The 16523-nt window shown below is 39.9% G+C and overlaps 1 protein-coding gene across 2 annotated transcripts in view; it reads left to right on the forward strand.

Moving 5' to 3' along the window:
* Window positions 1-16523, forward strand: part of LOC149984732 (neuropilin-2-like) — a 432234-nt gene that overhangs the window by 267480 nt on the left and 148231 nt on the right. For both annotated transcript variants that reach the window (XM_090230491.1, XM_090230492.1), the window contains exon 12: window positions 12497-12574. In XM_090230491.1, coding sequence (XP_090086617.1) covers window positions 12497-12574 — 78 coding nt within the window. The remainder of the gene's footprint in view (window positions 1-12496; window positions 12575-16523) is intronic.

Below are 16523 nucleotides of genomic sequence, written 5' to 3' on the forward strand. Positions count from 1 at the left end.
AATAGACTCTTATATTTTACCACCACCCAGTAGACTCTAATACTATACCACAACCCAATATACGCTAATACTATACCACCACCCAGTATACTCTAATACTATCCCACCACCCAATAGACTCTAATACTATACCACCACCCAATAGATGCTAGTACTATACCACAACCCAATAGACTAATACTATACCACCACCCAATAGACTCTAATACTATACCACCACAAACTAGACTCTAATACTATACCACCACCCAATAGGCTCTAATACTATACCACCACCCACTAGACTCTAATACTATACCACCACCCAATAGACTCTAATACTATATCACCACCCACTAGACTAATACTATACCACCACCCTGTAGACTCTAATACTATACCACCACCAAATAGACTAATACTATACCACCACCCAGTAGACTCTAATACTATACCACCAACCAATAGACTCTAATATTATACCACCACTCAATAGACTAATACTATACTACCACCCAATAGACTAATACTATACCACCACCCAGTAGACTCTAATATTATACCACCACCCAATAGACTCTAATATTATACCACCACCCAATAGACTCTAATACTATATCACCACCCAATAGACTAATACTATACCACCACCCAATAGACTCTAATATTACACCACCACCCAATAGACTCTAATATTATACCACCACCCAATAGACTAATACTATACCACCACCCAATAGACCAGTACTATACCACCACCTAATAGACTAATACTATACCACCACACAATAGACTAATACTAAAACACCACCCAATAGACTCCAATACTATACCACCACCCAATAGACTAATACTATACCACCACCCAATAGACTAATACTATACCACCACCCAATAGACTCTAATACTATACCACCACCCACTAGACAAATACTATACCACCACCCAGTAGACTCTAATCCTATACCACCACCAAATAGACTCTAATGCTATACCACCACCCACTAGACTAATACTATACCACCACCCAGTAGACTCTAATACTATACCACCACCCAGTAGACTCTAATACTATACCACCACCCAATAGACTCTAATACTATACCACCACCCAATAGACTAATACTATAACACCACCCAGTAGACTCTAATACTATACCACCACCCAGTAGACTCTAATACTATACAGCCACCCAATAGACTCTAATATTATACCACCACCAAATATACTCTAATACTATACCACCACCCAGTAGACTCTAATACTATACCACCACCCAATAAACTAATACTATACCACCACCCAATAGACTCTAATATTATACCACCACCCACTAGACTAATATTATACCACCACCCAATAGACTCTAATACTATTACACCACCCAATAGACTCTAATACTATACCACCACCCAGTAAACTATAATACTATACCACCACACAAAATACTAATACTATACCACCACCCAATAGACTCTAATACTATACCACCACCCAATAGACTCTAATACTATACCACCACCCAATAGACTCTTATACTATACCACCACCCAATAGACTCTAATACTATACCACCACCCAATAGACTCTAATACTATACCACCACCCACTAGACTCTAATACTATACCACCACCCAGTAGACTCTAATACTATACCACCACCCACTAGACCAATACCATACCACCACCCAATAGACTCTAATACTATACCACCACCCACTAGACTAATACTATACCACCACCCAGTAGACTCTAATACTATACCACCACCAAATAGACTAATACTATACCACCACCCAGTAGACTCTAATACTATACCACCAACCAATAGACTCTAATATTATACCACCACTCAATAGACTAATGCTATACTACCACCCAATAGACTAATACTATACCACCACCCAGTAGACTCTAATATTATACCACCACCCAATAGACTCTAATATTATACCACCACCCAATAGACTCTAATACTATACCACAACCCAATATACACTAATACTATACCACCACCCAGTATACTCTAATACTATACCACCACCCAATAGACTCTAATACTATACCACCACCCAATAGATGCTAGTACTATACCACAACCCAATAGACTAATACTATACCACCACCCAATAGACTCAAATACTATACCACCACAAACTAGACTCTAATACTATACCACCACCCAATAGACTCTAATACTATACCACCACCCACTAGACTCTAATACTATACCACCACCCACTAGACTCTAATACTATACCACCACCCACTAGACCAATACCATACCACCACCCAATAGACTCTACTACTATACCACCACCAAATAGACTAATACTATACCACCACCCAGTAGACTCTAATACTATACCACCAACCAATAGACTCTAATATTATACCACCACTCAATAGACTAACACTATACTACCACCCAATAGACTAATACTATACCACCACCCAGTAGACTCTAATATTATACCACCACCTAATAGACTCTAATACTATATCACCACCCAATAGACTCATACTATACCACCACCCAATAGACTCTAATATTACACCACCACCCAATAGACTCTAATATTATACCACCACCCAATAGACTAATACTATACCACCACCCAATAGACCAGTACTATACCACCACCTAATAGACTAATACTATACCACCACACAATAGACTAATACTAAAACACCACCCAATAGACTCCAATACTATACCACCACCCAATAGACAAATACTATACCACCACCCAATAGACTAATACTATACCACCACCCAATAGACTCTAATACTATACCACCACCCACTAGACTAATACTATACCACCACCCAGTAGACTCTAATCCTATACCACCACCAAATAGACTCTAATGCTATACCACCACCCACTAGACTAATACTATACCACCACCCAGTAGACTCTAATACTATACCACCACCCAGTAGACTCTAATACTATACCACCACCCAATAGACTCTAATACTATACAACCACCCAATAGACTAATACTATACCACCACCCAGTAGACTCTAATACTATACCACCACCCAGTAGACTCTAATACTATACAGCCACCCAATAGACTCTAATATTATACCACCACCAAATAGACTCTAATACTATACCACCACCCAATAAACTAATACTATACCACCACCCAATAGACTCTAATATTATACCACCACCCACTAGACTAATATTATACCACCACCCAATAGACTCTAATACTATTACACCACCCAATAGACTCTAATACTATACCACCACCCAGTAAACTATAATACTATACCACCACACAAAATACTAATACTATACCACCACCCAATAGACTCTAATACTATACCACCACCCAATAGACTCTAATACTATACCACCACCCAATAGACTCTTATACTATACCACCACCCAATAGACTCTAATACTATACCACCACCCAATAGACTCTTATACTATACCACCACCCAATAGACTCTTATATTATACCACCACCCAATAGACTCTAATACTATACCACCACCCAATAGACTAATACTATACCACCACCCAATAGACTCTAATATTACACCACCACTCAATAGACTCTAATATTATACCACCACCCAATAGACTAATACTATACCACCACCCAATAGACCAGTACTATACCACCACCTAATAGACTAATACTATACCACCACCCAGTAGACTCTAATACTATACCACCACCAAAAAGACTAATACTATACCACCACCCAGTAGACTCTAATATTATACCACCACCTAATAGACTCTAATACTATATCACCACCCAATAGACTCATACTATACCACCACCCAATATACTCTAATATTACACCACCACCCAATAGACTCTAATATTATACCACCACCCAATAGACTAATACTATACCACCACCCAATAGACCAGTACTATACCACCACCTAATAGACTAATACTATACCACCACACAATAGACTAATACTAAAACACCACCCAATAGACTCCAATACTATACCACCACCCACTAGACTAATACTATACCACCACCCAGTAGACTCTAATCCTATACCACCACCTAATAGACTAATACTATACCACCACACAATAGACTAATACTATACCACCACCCAATAGACTCTAATACTATACCACCACCCACTAGACTAATACTATACCACCACCCAGTAGACTCTAATCCTATACCACCACCAAATAGACTCTAATGCTATACCACCACCCACTAGACTAATACTATACCACCACCCAGTAGACTCTAATACTATACCACCACCCAGTAGACTCTAATACTATACCACCACCCAATAGAATCTAATACTATACAACCACCCAATAGACTAATACTATACCACCACCCAGTAGACTCTAATACTATACCACCACCCAGTAGACTCTAATACTATACAGCCACCCAATAGACTCTAATATTATACCACCACCAAATAGACTCTAATACTATACCACCACCCAATAAACTAATACTATACCACCACCCAATAGACTCTAATATTATACCACCACCCACTAGACTAATATTATACCACCACCCAATAGACTCTAATACTATTACACCACCCAATAGACTCTAATACTATACCACCACCCAGTAAACTATAATACTATACCACCACACAAAATACTAATACTATACCACCACCCAATAGACTCTAATACTATACCACCACCCAATAGACTCTAATACTATACCACCACCCAATAGACTCTTATACTATACCACCACCCAATAGACTCTAATACTATACCACCACCCAATAGACTCTTATACTATACCACCACCCAATAGACTCTTATATTATACCACCACCCAATAGACTCTAATACTATACCACCACCCAATAGACTAATACTATACCACCACCCAATAGACTCTAATATTACACCACCACTCAATAGACTCTAATATTATACCACCACCCAATAGACTAATACTATACCACCACCCAATAGACCAGTACTATACCACCACCTAATAGACTAATACTATACCACCACCCAGTAGACTCTAATACTATACCACCACCAAAAAGACTAATACTATACCACCACCCAGTAGACTCTAATATTATACCACCACCTAATAGACTCTAATACTATATCACCACCCAATAGACTCATACTATACCACCACCCAATATACTCTAATATTACACCACCACCCAATAGACTCTAATATTATACCACCACCCAATAGACTAATACTATACCACCACCCAATAGACCAGTACTATACCACCACCTAATAGACTAATACTATACCACCACACAATAGACTAATACTAAAACACCACCCAATAGACTCCAATACTATACCACCACCCACTAGACTAATACTATACCACCACCCAGTAGACTCTAATCCTATACCACCACCTAATAGACTAATACTATACCACCACACAATAGACTAATACTATACCACCACCCAATAGACTCTAATACTATACCACCACCCACTAGACTAATACTATACCACCACCCAGTAGACTCTAATCCTATACCACCACCAAATAGACTCTAATGCTATACCACCACCCACTAGACTAATACTATACCACCACCCAGTAGACTCTAATACTATACCACCACCCAGTAGACTCTAATACTATACCACCACCCAATAGACTCTAATACTATACAACCACCCAATAGACTAATACTATACCACCACCCAGTAGACTCTAATACTATACCACCACCCAGTAGACTCTAATACTATACAGCCACCCAATAGACTCTAATATTATACCACCACCAAATAGACTCTAATACTATACCACCACCCAATAAACTAATACTATACCACCACCCAATAGACTCTAATATTATACCACCACCCACTAGACTAATATTATACCACCACCCAATAGACTCTAATACTATTACACCACCCAATAGACTCTAATACTATACCACCACCCAGTAAACTATAATACTATACCACCACACAAAATACTAATACTATACCACCACCTAATAGACTCTAATACTATACCACCACCCAATAGACTCTAATACTATACCACCACCCAATAGACTCTTATACTACCACCCAATAGACTCTAATACTATACCACCACCCAATAGACTCTTATACTATACCACCACCCAATAGACTCTTATATTATACCACCACCCAATAGACTCTAATACTATACCACCACCCAATAGACTAATACTATACCACCACCCAATAGACTCTAATATTACACCACCACTCAATAGACTCTAATATTATACCACCACCCAATAGACTAATACTATACCACCACCCAATAGACCAGTACTATACCACCACCTAATAGACTAATACTATACCACCACCCAGTAGACTCTAATACTATACCACCACCAAAAAGACTAATACTATACCACCACCCAGTAGACTCTAATCCTATACCACCACCAAATAGACTCTAATGCTATACCACCACCCACTAGACTAATACTATACCACCACCCAGTAGACTCTAATACTATACCACCATCCAATAGACTCTAATACTATACCATCACCCATTAGAATAAAACTATACCACCACCCAATAGACTAATACTATACCACCACCCAGTAGACTTTAATACTATAACACCATACCCAATAGACTCTAATACTATACCACCAACCAATAGACTCTAATACTATACCACCACCCAATAGACTCTAATACTATACCGCCACCCAATAGACTCTAATACTATTCCACAACCCAATAGACTCTAATACTATACCACCACCCAATAGACTCTAGCACTATACCACCACCCAATAGACTAATACTATACCACCATCCAATAGACTCTAATACTATACCTCCACCCACTAGACTCTAATACTATACCACCACCCAATAGACTCTAATACTATACCACCACCCAATAGACTCTAATACTATACCACCACCCACTAGACTAATACTATACCACCACCTAATAGACTCTTATATTTTACCACCACCCAGTAGACTCTAATACTATACCACAACCCAATATACGCTAATACTATACCACCACCCAGTATACTCTAATACTATACCACCACCCAATAGACTCTAATACTATACCACCACAAACTAGACTCTAATACTATACCACCACCCAATAGGCTCTAATACTATACCACCACCCACTAGACTCTAATACTATACCACCACCCAGTAGACTCTAATACTATACCACCACCCACTAGACCAATACCATACCACCACCCAATAGACTCTAATACTATACCACCACCCACTAGACTAATACTATACCACCACCCTGTAGACTCTAATACTATACCACCACCAAATAGACTAATACTATACCACCACCCAGTAGACTCTAATACTATACCACCAACCAATAGACTCTAATATTATACCACCACTCAATAGACTAATACTATACTACCACCCAATAGACTAATACTATACCACCACCCAGTAGACTCTAATATTATACCACCACCCAATAGACTCTAATATTATACCACCACCCAATAGACTCTAATACTATATCACCACCCAATAGACTAATACTATACCACCACCCAATAGACTCTAATATTACACCACCACCCAATAGACTCTAATATTATACCACCACCCAATAGACTAATACTATACCACCACACAATAGACCAGTACTATACCACCACCTAATAGACTAATACTATACCACCACACAATAGACTAATACTAAAACACCACCCAATAGACTCCAATACTACACCACCACCCAATAGACTAATACTATACCACCACCCAATAGACTAATACTATACCACCACCCAATAGACTAATACTATACCACCAACCAATAGACTCTAATATTATACCACCACTCAATAGACTAATACTATACTACCACCCAATAGACTAATACTATACCACCACCCAGTAGACTCTAATATTATACCACCACCCAATAGACTCTAATATTATACCACCACCCAATAGACTCTAATACTATATCACCACCCAATAGACTAATACTATACCACCACCCAATAGACTCTAATATTACACCACCACCCAATAGACTCTAATATTATACCACCACCCAATAGACTAATACTATACCACCACCCAATAGACCAGTACTATACCACCACCTAATAGACTAATACTATACCACCACACAATAGACTAATACTAAAACACCACCCAATAGACTCCAATACTATACCACCACCCAATAGACTAATACTATACCACCACCCAATAGACTAATACTATACCACCACCCAATAGACTCTAATACTATACCACCACCCACTAGACTAATACTATACCACCACCCAGTAGACTCTAATCCTATACCACCACCCACTAGACTAATACTATACCACCACCCAGTAGACTCTAATACTATACCACCACCCAGTAGACTCTAATACTATACCACCACCCAATAGACTCTAATACTATACCACCACCCAATAGACTAATACTATAACACCACCCAGTAGACTCTAATACTATACCACCACCCAGTAGACTCTAATACTATACAGCCACCCAATAGACTCTAATATTATACCACCACCAAATAGACTCTAATACTATACCACCACCCAGTAGACTCTAATACTATACCACCACCCAATAAACTAATACTATACCACCACCCAATAGACTCTAATATTATACCACCACCCACTACACTAATATTATACCACCACCCAATAGACTCTAATACTATTACACCACCCAATAGACTCTAATACTATACCACCACCCAGTAAACTATAATACTATACCACCACACAAAATACTAATACTATACCACCACCCAATAGACTCTAATACTATACCACCACCCAATAGACTCTAATACTATACCACCACCCAATAGACTCTTATACTATACCACCACCCAATAGACTCTAATACTATACCACCACCCAATAGACTCTAATACTATACCACCACCCACTAGACTCTAATACTATACCACCACCCAGTAGACTCTAATACTATACCACCACCCACTAGACCAATACCATACCACCACCCAATAGACTCTAATACTATACCACCACCCACTAGACTAATACTATACCACCACCCAGTAGACTCTAATACTATACCACCACCAAATAGACTAATACTATACCACCACCCAGTAGACTCTAATACTATACCACCAACCAATAGACTCTAATATTATACCACCACTCAATAGACTAATACTATACTACCACCCAATAGACTAATACTATACCACCACCCAGTAGACTCTAATATTATACCACCACCCAATAGACTCTAATATTATTCCACCACCCAATAGACTCTAATACTATACCACAACCCAATATACACTAATACTATACCACCACCCAGTATACTCTAATACTATACCACCACCCAATAGACTCTAATACTATACCACCACCCAATAGATGCTAGTACTATACCACAACCCAATAGACTAATACTATACCACCACCCAATAGACTCTAATACTATACCACCACAAACTAGACTCTAAAACTATACCACCACCCAATAGACTCTAATACTATACCACCACCCACTAGACTCTAATACTATACCACCACCCAGTAGACTCTAATACTATACCACCACCCACTAGACCAATACCATACCACCACCCAATAGACTCTACTACTATACCACCACCCACTAGACTAATACTATACCACCACCCAGTAGACTCTAATACTATACCACCACCAAATAGACTAATACTATACCACCACCCAGTAGACTCTAATACTATACCACCAACCAATAGACTCTAATATTATACCACCACTCAATAGACTAATACTATACTACCACCCAATAGACTAATACTATACCACCACCCAGTAGACTCTAATATTATACCACCACCTAATAGACTCTAATACTATATCACCACCCAATAGACTCATACTATACCACCACCCAATAGACTCTAATATTACACCACCACCCAATAGACTCTAATATTATACCACCACCCAATAGACTAATACTATACCACCACCCAATAGACCAGTACTATACCACCACCTAATAGACTAATACTATACCACCACACAATAGACTAATACTAAAACACCACCCAATAGACTCCAATACTATACCACCACCCAATAGACGAATACTATACCACCACCCAATAGACTAATACTATACCACCACCCAATAGACTCTAATACTATACCACCACCCACTAGACTAATACTATACCACCACCCAGTAGACTCTAATCCTATACCACCACCAAATAGACTCTAATGCTATACCACCACCCACTAGACTAATACTATACCACCACCCAGTAGACTCTAATACTATACCACCACCCAGTAGACTCTAATACTATACCACCACCCAGTAGACTCTAATACTATACAGCCACCCAATAGACTCTAATATTATACCACCACCAAATAGACTCTAATACTATACCACCACCCAGTAGACTCTAATACTATACCACCACCCAATAAACTAATATTATACCACCACCCACTAGACTAATATTATACCACCACCCAATAGACTCTAATACTATTACACCACCCAATAGACTCTAATACTATACCACCACCCAGTAAACTATAATACTATACCACCACACAAAATACTAATACTATACCACCACCCAATAGACTCTAATACTATACCACCACCCAATAGACTCTAATACTATACCACCACCCAATAGACTCTTATACTATACCACCACCCAATAGACTCTAATACTATACCACCACCCAATAGACTCTTATACTATACCACCACCCAATAGACTCTTATATTATACCACCACCCAATAGACTCTAATACTATACCACCACCCAATAGACTAATACTATACCACCACCCAATAGACTCTAATATTACACCACCACTCAATAGACTCTAATATTATACCACCACCCAATAGACTAATACTATACCACCACCCAATAGACCAGTACTATACCACCACCTAATAGACTAATACTATACCACCACCCAGTAGACTCTAATACTATACCACCACCAAAAAGACTAATACTATACCACCACCCAGTAGACTCTAATACTATACCACCAACCAATAGACTCTAATATTATACCACCACTCAATAGACTAATACTATACCACCACCCACTAGACTAATACTATACCACCACCCAGTAGACTCTAATCCTATACCACCACCAAATAGACTCTAATGCTATACCACCACCCACTAGACTAATACTATACCACCACCCAGTAGACTCTAATACTATACCACCACCCAGTAGACTCTAATACTATACCACCACCCAATAGACTCTAATACTATACAACCACCCAATAGACTAATACTATACCACCACCCAGTAGACTCTAATACTATACCACCACCCAGTAGACTCTAATACTATACAGCCACCCAATAGACTCTAATATTATACCACCACCAAATAGACTCTAATACTATACCACCACCCAGTAGACTCTAATACTATACCACCACCCAATAAACTAATACTATACCACCACCCAATAGACTCTAATATTATACCACCACCCACTAGACTAATATTATACCACCACCCAATAGACTCTAATACTATTACACCACCCAATAGACTCTAATACTATACCACCACCCAGTAAACTATAATACTATACCACCACACAAAATACTAATACTATACCACCACCCAATAGACTCTAATACTATACCACCACCCAATAGACTCTAATACTATACCACCACCCAATAGACTCTTATACTATACCACCACCCAATAGACTCTAATACTATACCACCACCCAATAGACTCTTATACTATACCACCACCCAATAGACTCTTATATTATACCACCACCCAATAGACTCTAATACTATACCACCACCCAATAGACTCTAATATTATACCACCACCCAATATATTGTGGTAAAATATTAGAGTCTGTATTTCTACCTCATGAAGCTGGTTGAGAGAACTCCAAGGGTGTGCAATGCTGTCATCAAGGCAAAGGGTGGTTATTTTGAAGAATCTCAAATATAAAATATATTTTTATGTCTCTTTTTTTTTTTAGTTACTACATGATTCCATATATGTTATTTCATAGGTTTGATGTCTTCACTATTATTGTACAATGTAGAAAATAGTAAAAATAAACAAAAACCCTGGAATGAGTAGGTGTGTCCACACTTTTGACTGGCACTGTATACATATATATATTTTTTTCTTAAGTCTCCTAGATATAGGACAGACTTCAAAACATAATTTATGTTTGTACTGTCTGTTTTGCCATTGTTGAATATGTTTTGCGATGCGTTTCTATAGGCTATAGTAGTAAAGGCCAAATTCAATATTTTGGTAAGAAAACATTTTTATTTAAGAAATGTTGCTACCTAAAGGTCTTGAACTTTAGTGGCTAAATGGCTAAGTGATCCATGGTTTGACATCTTAAAACGATTCCTTATGTCAGTTTTCCATCGGACCTTTCAAAATATTATACAATTAAGAAATCTTCTTGTTATTCTTTTCTCCTCTGTAAAGAGACCACCACTCTACCTGACACTGCCACACCGACCCTGCCACGTTTAGAGGATACCACCGCTGCCCAAAGAGGAGAGGGTAAATATATACTCTCACCCTGCCACGTTTAGAGGATACCACCGCTGCCCAAAGAGGAGAGGGTAAATATATACTCTCACCCTGCCACGTTTAGAGGAGAGGGTAAATATATACTCAAGTTTAGAGGATACCACCGCTGCCCAAAGAGGAGAGGGTAAATATATACTCTCACCCTGCCACGTTTAGAGGAGCAGATGAATATATACTCTCACCCTACCACGTTTAGAGGATACCATCGCTGCCCAAAGAGGAGAGGGTAAATATATACTCTCACCCTGCCACGTTTAGAGGATACCACCACTGCCCAAAGAGGAGAGGGTAAATATATACTCTCACTCTGCCACGTTTAGAGGAGCCGGTAAATATATACTCTCACCCTGCCACGTTTAGAGGAGAGGGTAAATATATACTCTCACCCTGCCACATTTAGAGGAGAGGGTAAATATATACTCTCACCCTGCCACGTTTAGAGGAGAGGGTAAATATATACTCTCACCCTACCACGTTTAGAGGAGAGGGTAAATATATACTCTCACCCTGCCACGTTTAGAGGAGAGGGTAAATATATACCCTCACCCTACCACGTTTAGAGGATACCACCGCTGCCCAAAGAGGAGAGGGTAAATATATACTCTCACCCTGCCACGTTTAGAGGATACCACCGCTGCCCAAAGAGGAGAGGGTAAATATATACTCTCACCCTGCCACGTCTAGAGGATACCACCACTGCCCAAAGAGGAGAGGGTAAATATATACTCTCAACCTGCCACGTTTAGAGGATACCACCGCTGCCCAAAGAGGAGAGGGTAAATATATACTCTCACCCTACCACGTTTAGAGGAGAGGGTAAATATATACTCTCACCCTACCACGTTTAGAGGATACCACCGCTGCCCAAAGAGGAGAGGGTAAAAATATACTCTCACCCTACCACATTTAGAGGAGAGGGTAAATATATACTCTCACCCTACCACGTTTAGAGGATACCACCGCTGCCCAAAGAGGAGATGGTAAATATATACTCTCACCCTACCACGTTTAGAGCAGCAGTTAAATATATACTCTCACCCTGCCACGTTTAGAGGAGAGGGTAAATATATACTCTCACCCTGCCACGTTTAGAGGAGCAGATAAATATATACTCTCACCCTGTCACGTTTAGAGGAGAGGGTAAATATATACTCTCACCCTACCACGTTTAGAGGAGAGGGTAAATATATACTCTCACCCTGCCACGTTTAGAGGAGAGGGTAAATATATACCCTCACCCTACCACGTTTACAGGATACCACCGCTGCCCAAAGAGGAGAGGGTAAATATATACTCTCACCCTGCCACGTTTAGAGGATACCACCGCTGCCCAAAGAGGAGAGGGTAAATATATACTCTCACCCTGCCACGTTTAGAGGATACCACCACTGTCCAAAGAGGAGAGGGTAAATATATACTCTCAACCTGCCACGTTTAGAGGATACCACCGCTGCCCAAAGAGGAGAGGGTAAATATATACTCTCACCCTACCACGTTTAGAGGAGAGGGTAAATATATACTCTCACCCTACCACGTTTAGAGGATACCACCGCTGCCCAAAGAGGAGAGGGTAAAAATATACTCTCACCCTACCACATTTAGAGGAGAGGGTAAATATATACTCTCACCCTACCACGTTTAGAGGATACCACCGCTGCCCAAAGAGGAGAGGGTAAATATATACTCTCACCCTACCACGTTTAGAGCAGCAGTTAAATATATACTCTCACCCTGCCACGTTTAGAGGAGAGGGTAAATATATACTCTCACCCTGCCACGTTTAGAGGAGCAGATAAATATATACTCTCACCCTGTCACGTTTAGAGGAGAGGGTAAATATATACTCTCACCCTGCCACGTTTAGAGGAGCAGATAAATATCTACTCTGACCCTGTCACGTTTAGAGGAGAGGGTAAATATATACTCTCACCCTGCCACGTTTAGAGGAGAGGGTAAATATATACTCTCACCCTACCACGTTTAGAGGAGAGGGTAAATATATACTCTCACCCTGCCATGTTTAGAGGAGAGGGTAAATATATACTCTCACCCTACCACGTTTAGAGGAGAGGGTAAATGTATACTCTCACCCTGCCACGTTTAGAGGAGAGGGTAAATATATACCCTCACCCTACCACGTTTAGAGGATACCACCGCTGCCCAAAGAGGAGAGGGTAAATATATACTCTCACCCTGCCACGTTTAGAGGATACCACCGCTGCCCAAAGAGGAGAGGGTAAATATATACTCTCACCCTGCCACGTTTAGAGGATACCACCGCTGCCCAAAGAGGAGAGGGTAAATATATACTCTCACCCTGCCACGTTTAGAGCAGCAGTTAAATATATACTCTCACCCTGCCACGTTTAGAGGAGAGGGTAAATATATACTCTCACCCTGCCACGTTTAGAGGAGCAGATAAATATATACTCTCACCCTGTCACGTTTAGAGGAGCAGATAAATATATACTCTCACCCTGCCACGTTTAGAGGAGCAGATAAATATATACTCTCACCCTGTCACGTTTAGAGGAGAGGGTAAATATATACTCTCACCCTGTCACGTTTAGAGGAGCAGATAAATATATACTCTCACCCTGCCACGTTTAGAGGAGCAGATAAATATATACTCTCACCCTGCCACGTTTAGAGGAGCAGATAAATATATACTCTCACCCTGTCACGTTTAGAGGAGAGGGTAAATATATACTCTCACCCTGTCACGTTTAGAGGAGCAGATAAATATATACTCTCACCTGTCACGTTTAGAGGAGAGGGTAAATATATACTCTCACCCTGCCACGTTTAGAGGAGAGGGTAAATATATACTCTCACCCTGTCATGTTTAGAGGAGAGGGTAAATATATACTCTCACCCTGCCACGTTTAGAGGAACAGGTAAATATATACTCTCACCCTACCACGTTTAGAGGAGAGGGTAAATATATACTCTCACCCTGCCACGTTTAGAGGAGCAGATAAATATATACTCTCACCCTGTCACGTTTAGAGGAGCAGATAAATATATACTCTCACCCTGCCACGTTTAGAGGAGCAGATAAATATATACTCTCACCCTGTCACGTTTAGAGGAGAGGGTAAATATATACTCTCACCCTGTCACGTTTAGAGGAGCAGATAAATATATACTCTCACCCTGCCACGTTTAGAGGAGCAGATAAATATATACTCTCACCCTGCCACGTTTAGAGGAGCAGATAAATATATACTCTCACCCTGTCACGTTTAGAGGAGAGGGTAAATATATACTCTCACCCTGTCACGTTTAGAGGAGCAGATAAATATATACTCTCACCTGTCACGTTTAGAGGAGAGGGTAAATATATACTCTCACCCTGCCACGTTTAGAGGAGAGGGTAAATATATACTCTCACCCTGCCACGTTTAGAGGAGAGGGTAAATATATACTCTCACCCTGCCACGTTTAGAGGAACAGGTAAATATATACTCTCACCCTACCACGTTTAGAGGAGAGGGCAAATATATACTCTCACCCTACCACGTTTAGAGGAGAGGGTAAATATATACTCTCACCCTGCCACGTTTAGAGGAGAGGGTAAATATATACTTTCACCCTACCACGTTTAGAGGAGCAGGTAAATATATAGTCTCACCCTACCACGTTTAGAGGAGAGGGTAAATATATACTCTCACCCTGCCACGTTTAGAGGAGAGGATAAATATATACTCTCACCCTGCCACGTTTAGAGGAGAGGGTAAATATATACTCTCACCCTGCCACGTTTAGAGGAGAGGGTAAATATATACTCTCACCCTGCCACGTTTAGAGGAGAGGGTAAATATATACTCTCACCCTGCCACATTTAGAGGAGAGGGTAAATATATACTCTCACCCTGCCACGTTTAGAGGAGAGGGTAAATATATACTCTCACCCTGC

Source organism: Oncorhynchus mykiss, chromosome 3 (genome assembly GCF_057628025.1).
Source record: "Oncorhynchus mykiss isolate SJ-2025 chromosome 3, ASM5762802v1, whole genome shotgun sequence".
Classification (NCBI taxonomy): domain Eukaryota; kingdom Metazoa; phylum Chordata; class Actinopteri; order Salmoniformes; family Salmonidae; genus Oncorhynchus; species Oncorhynchus mykiss.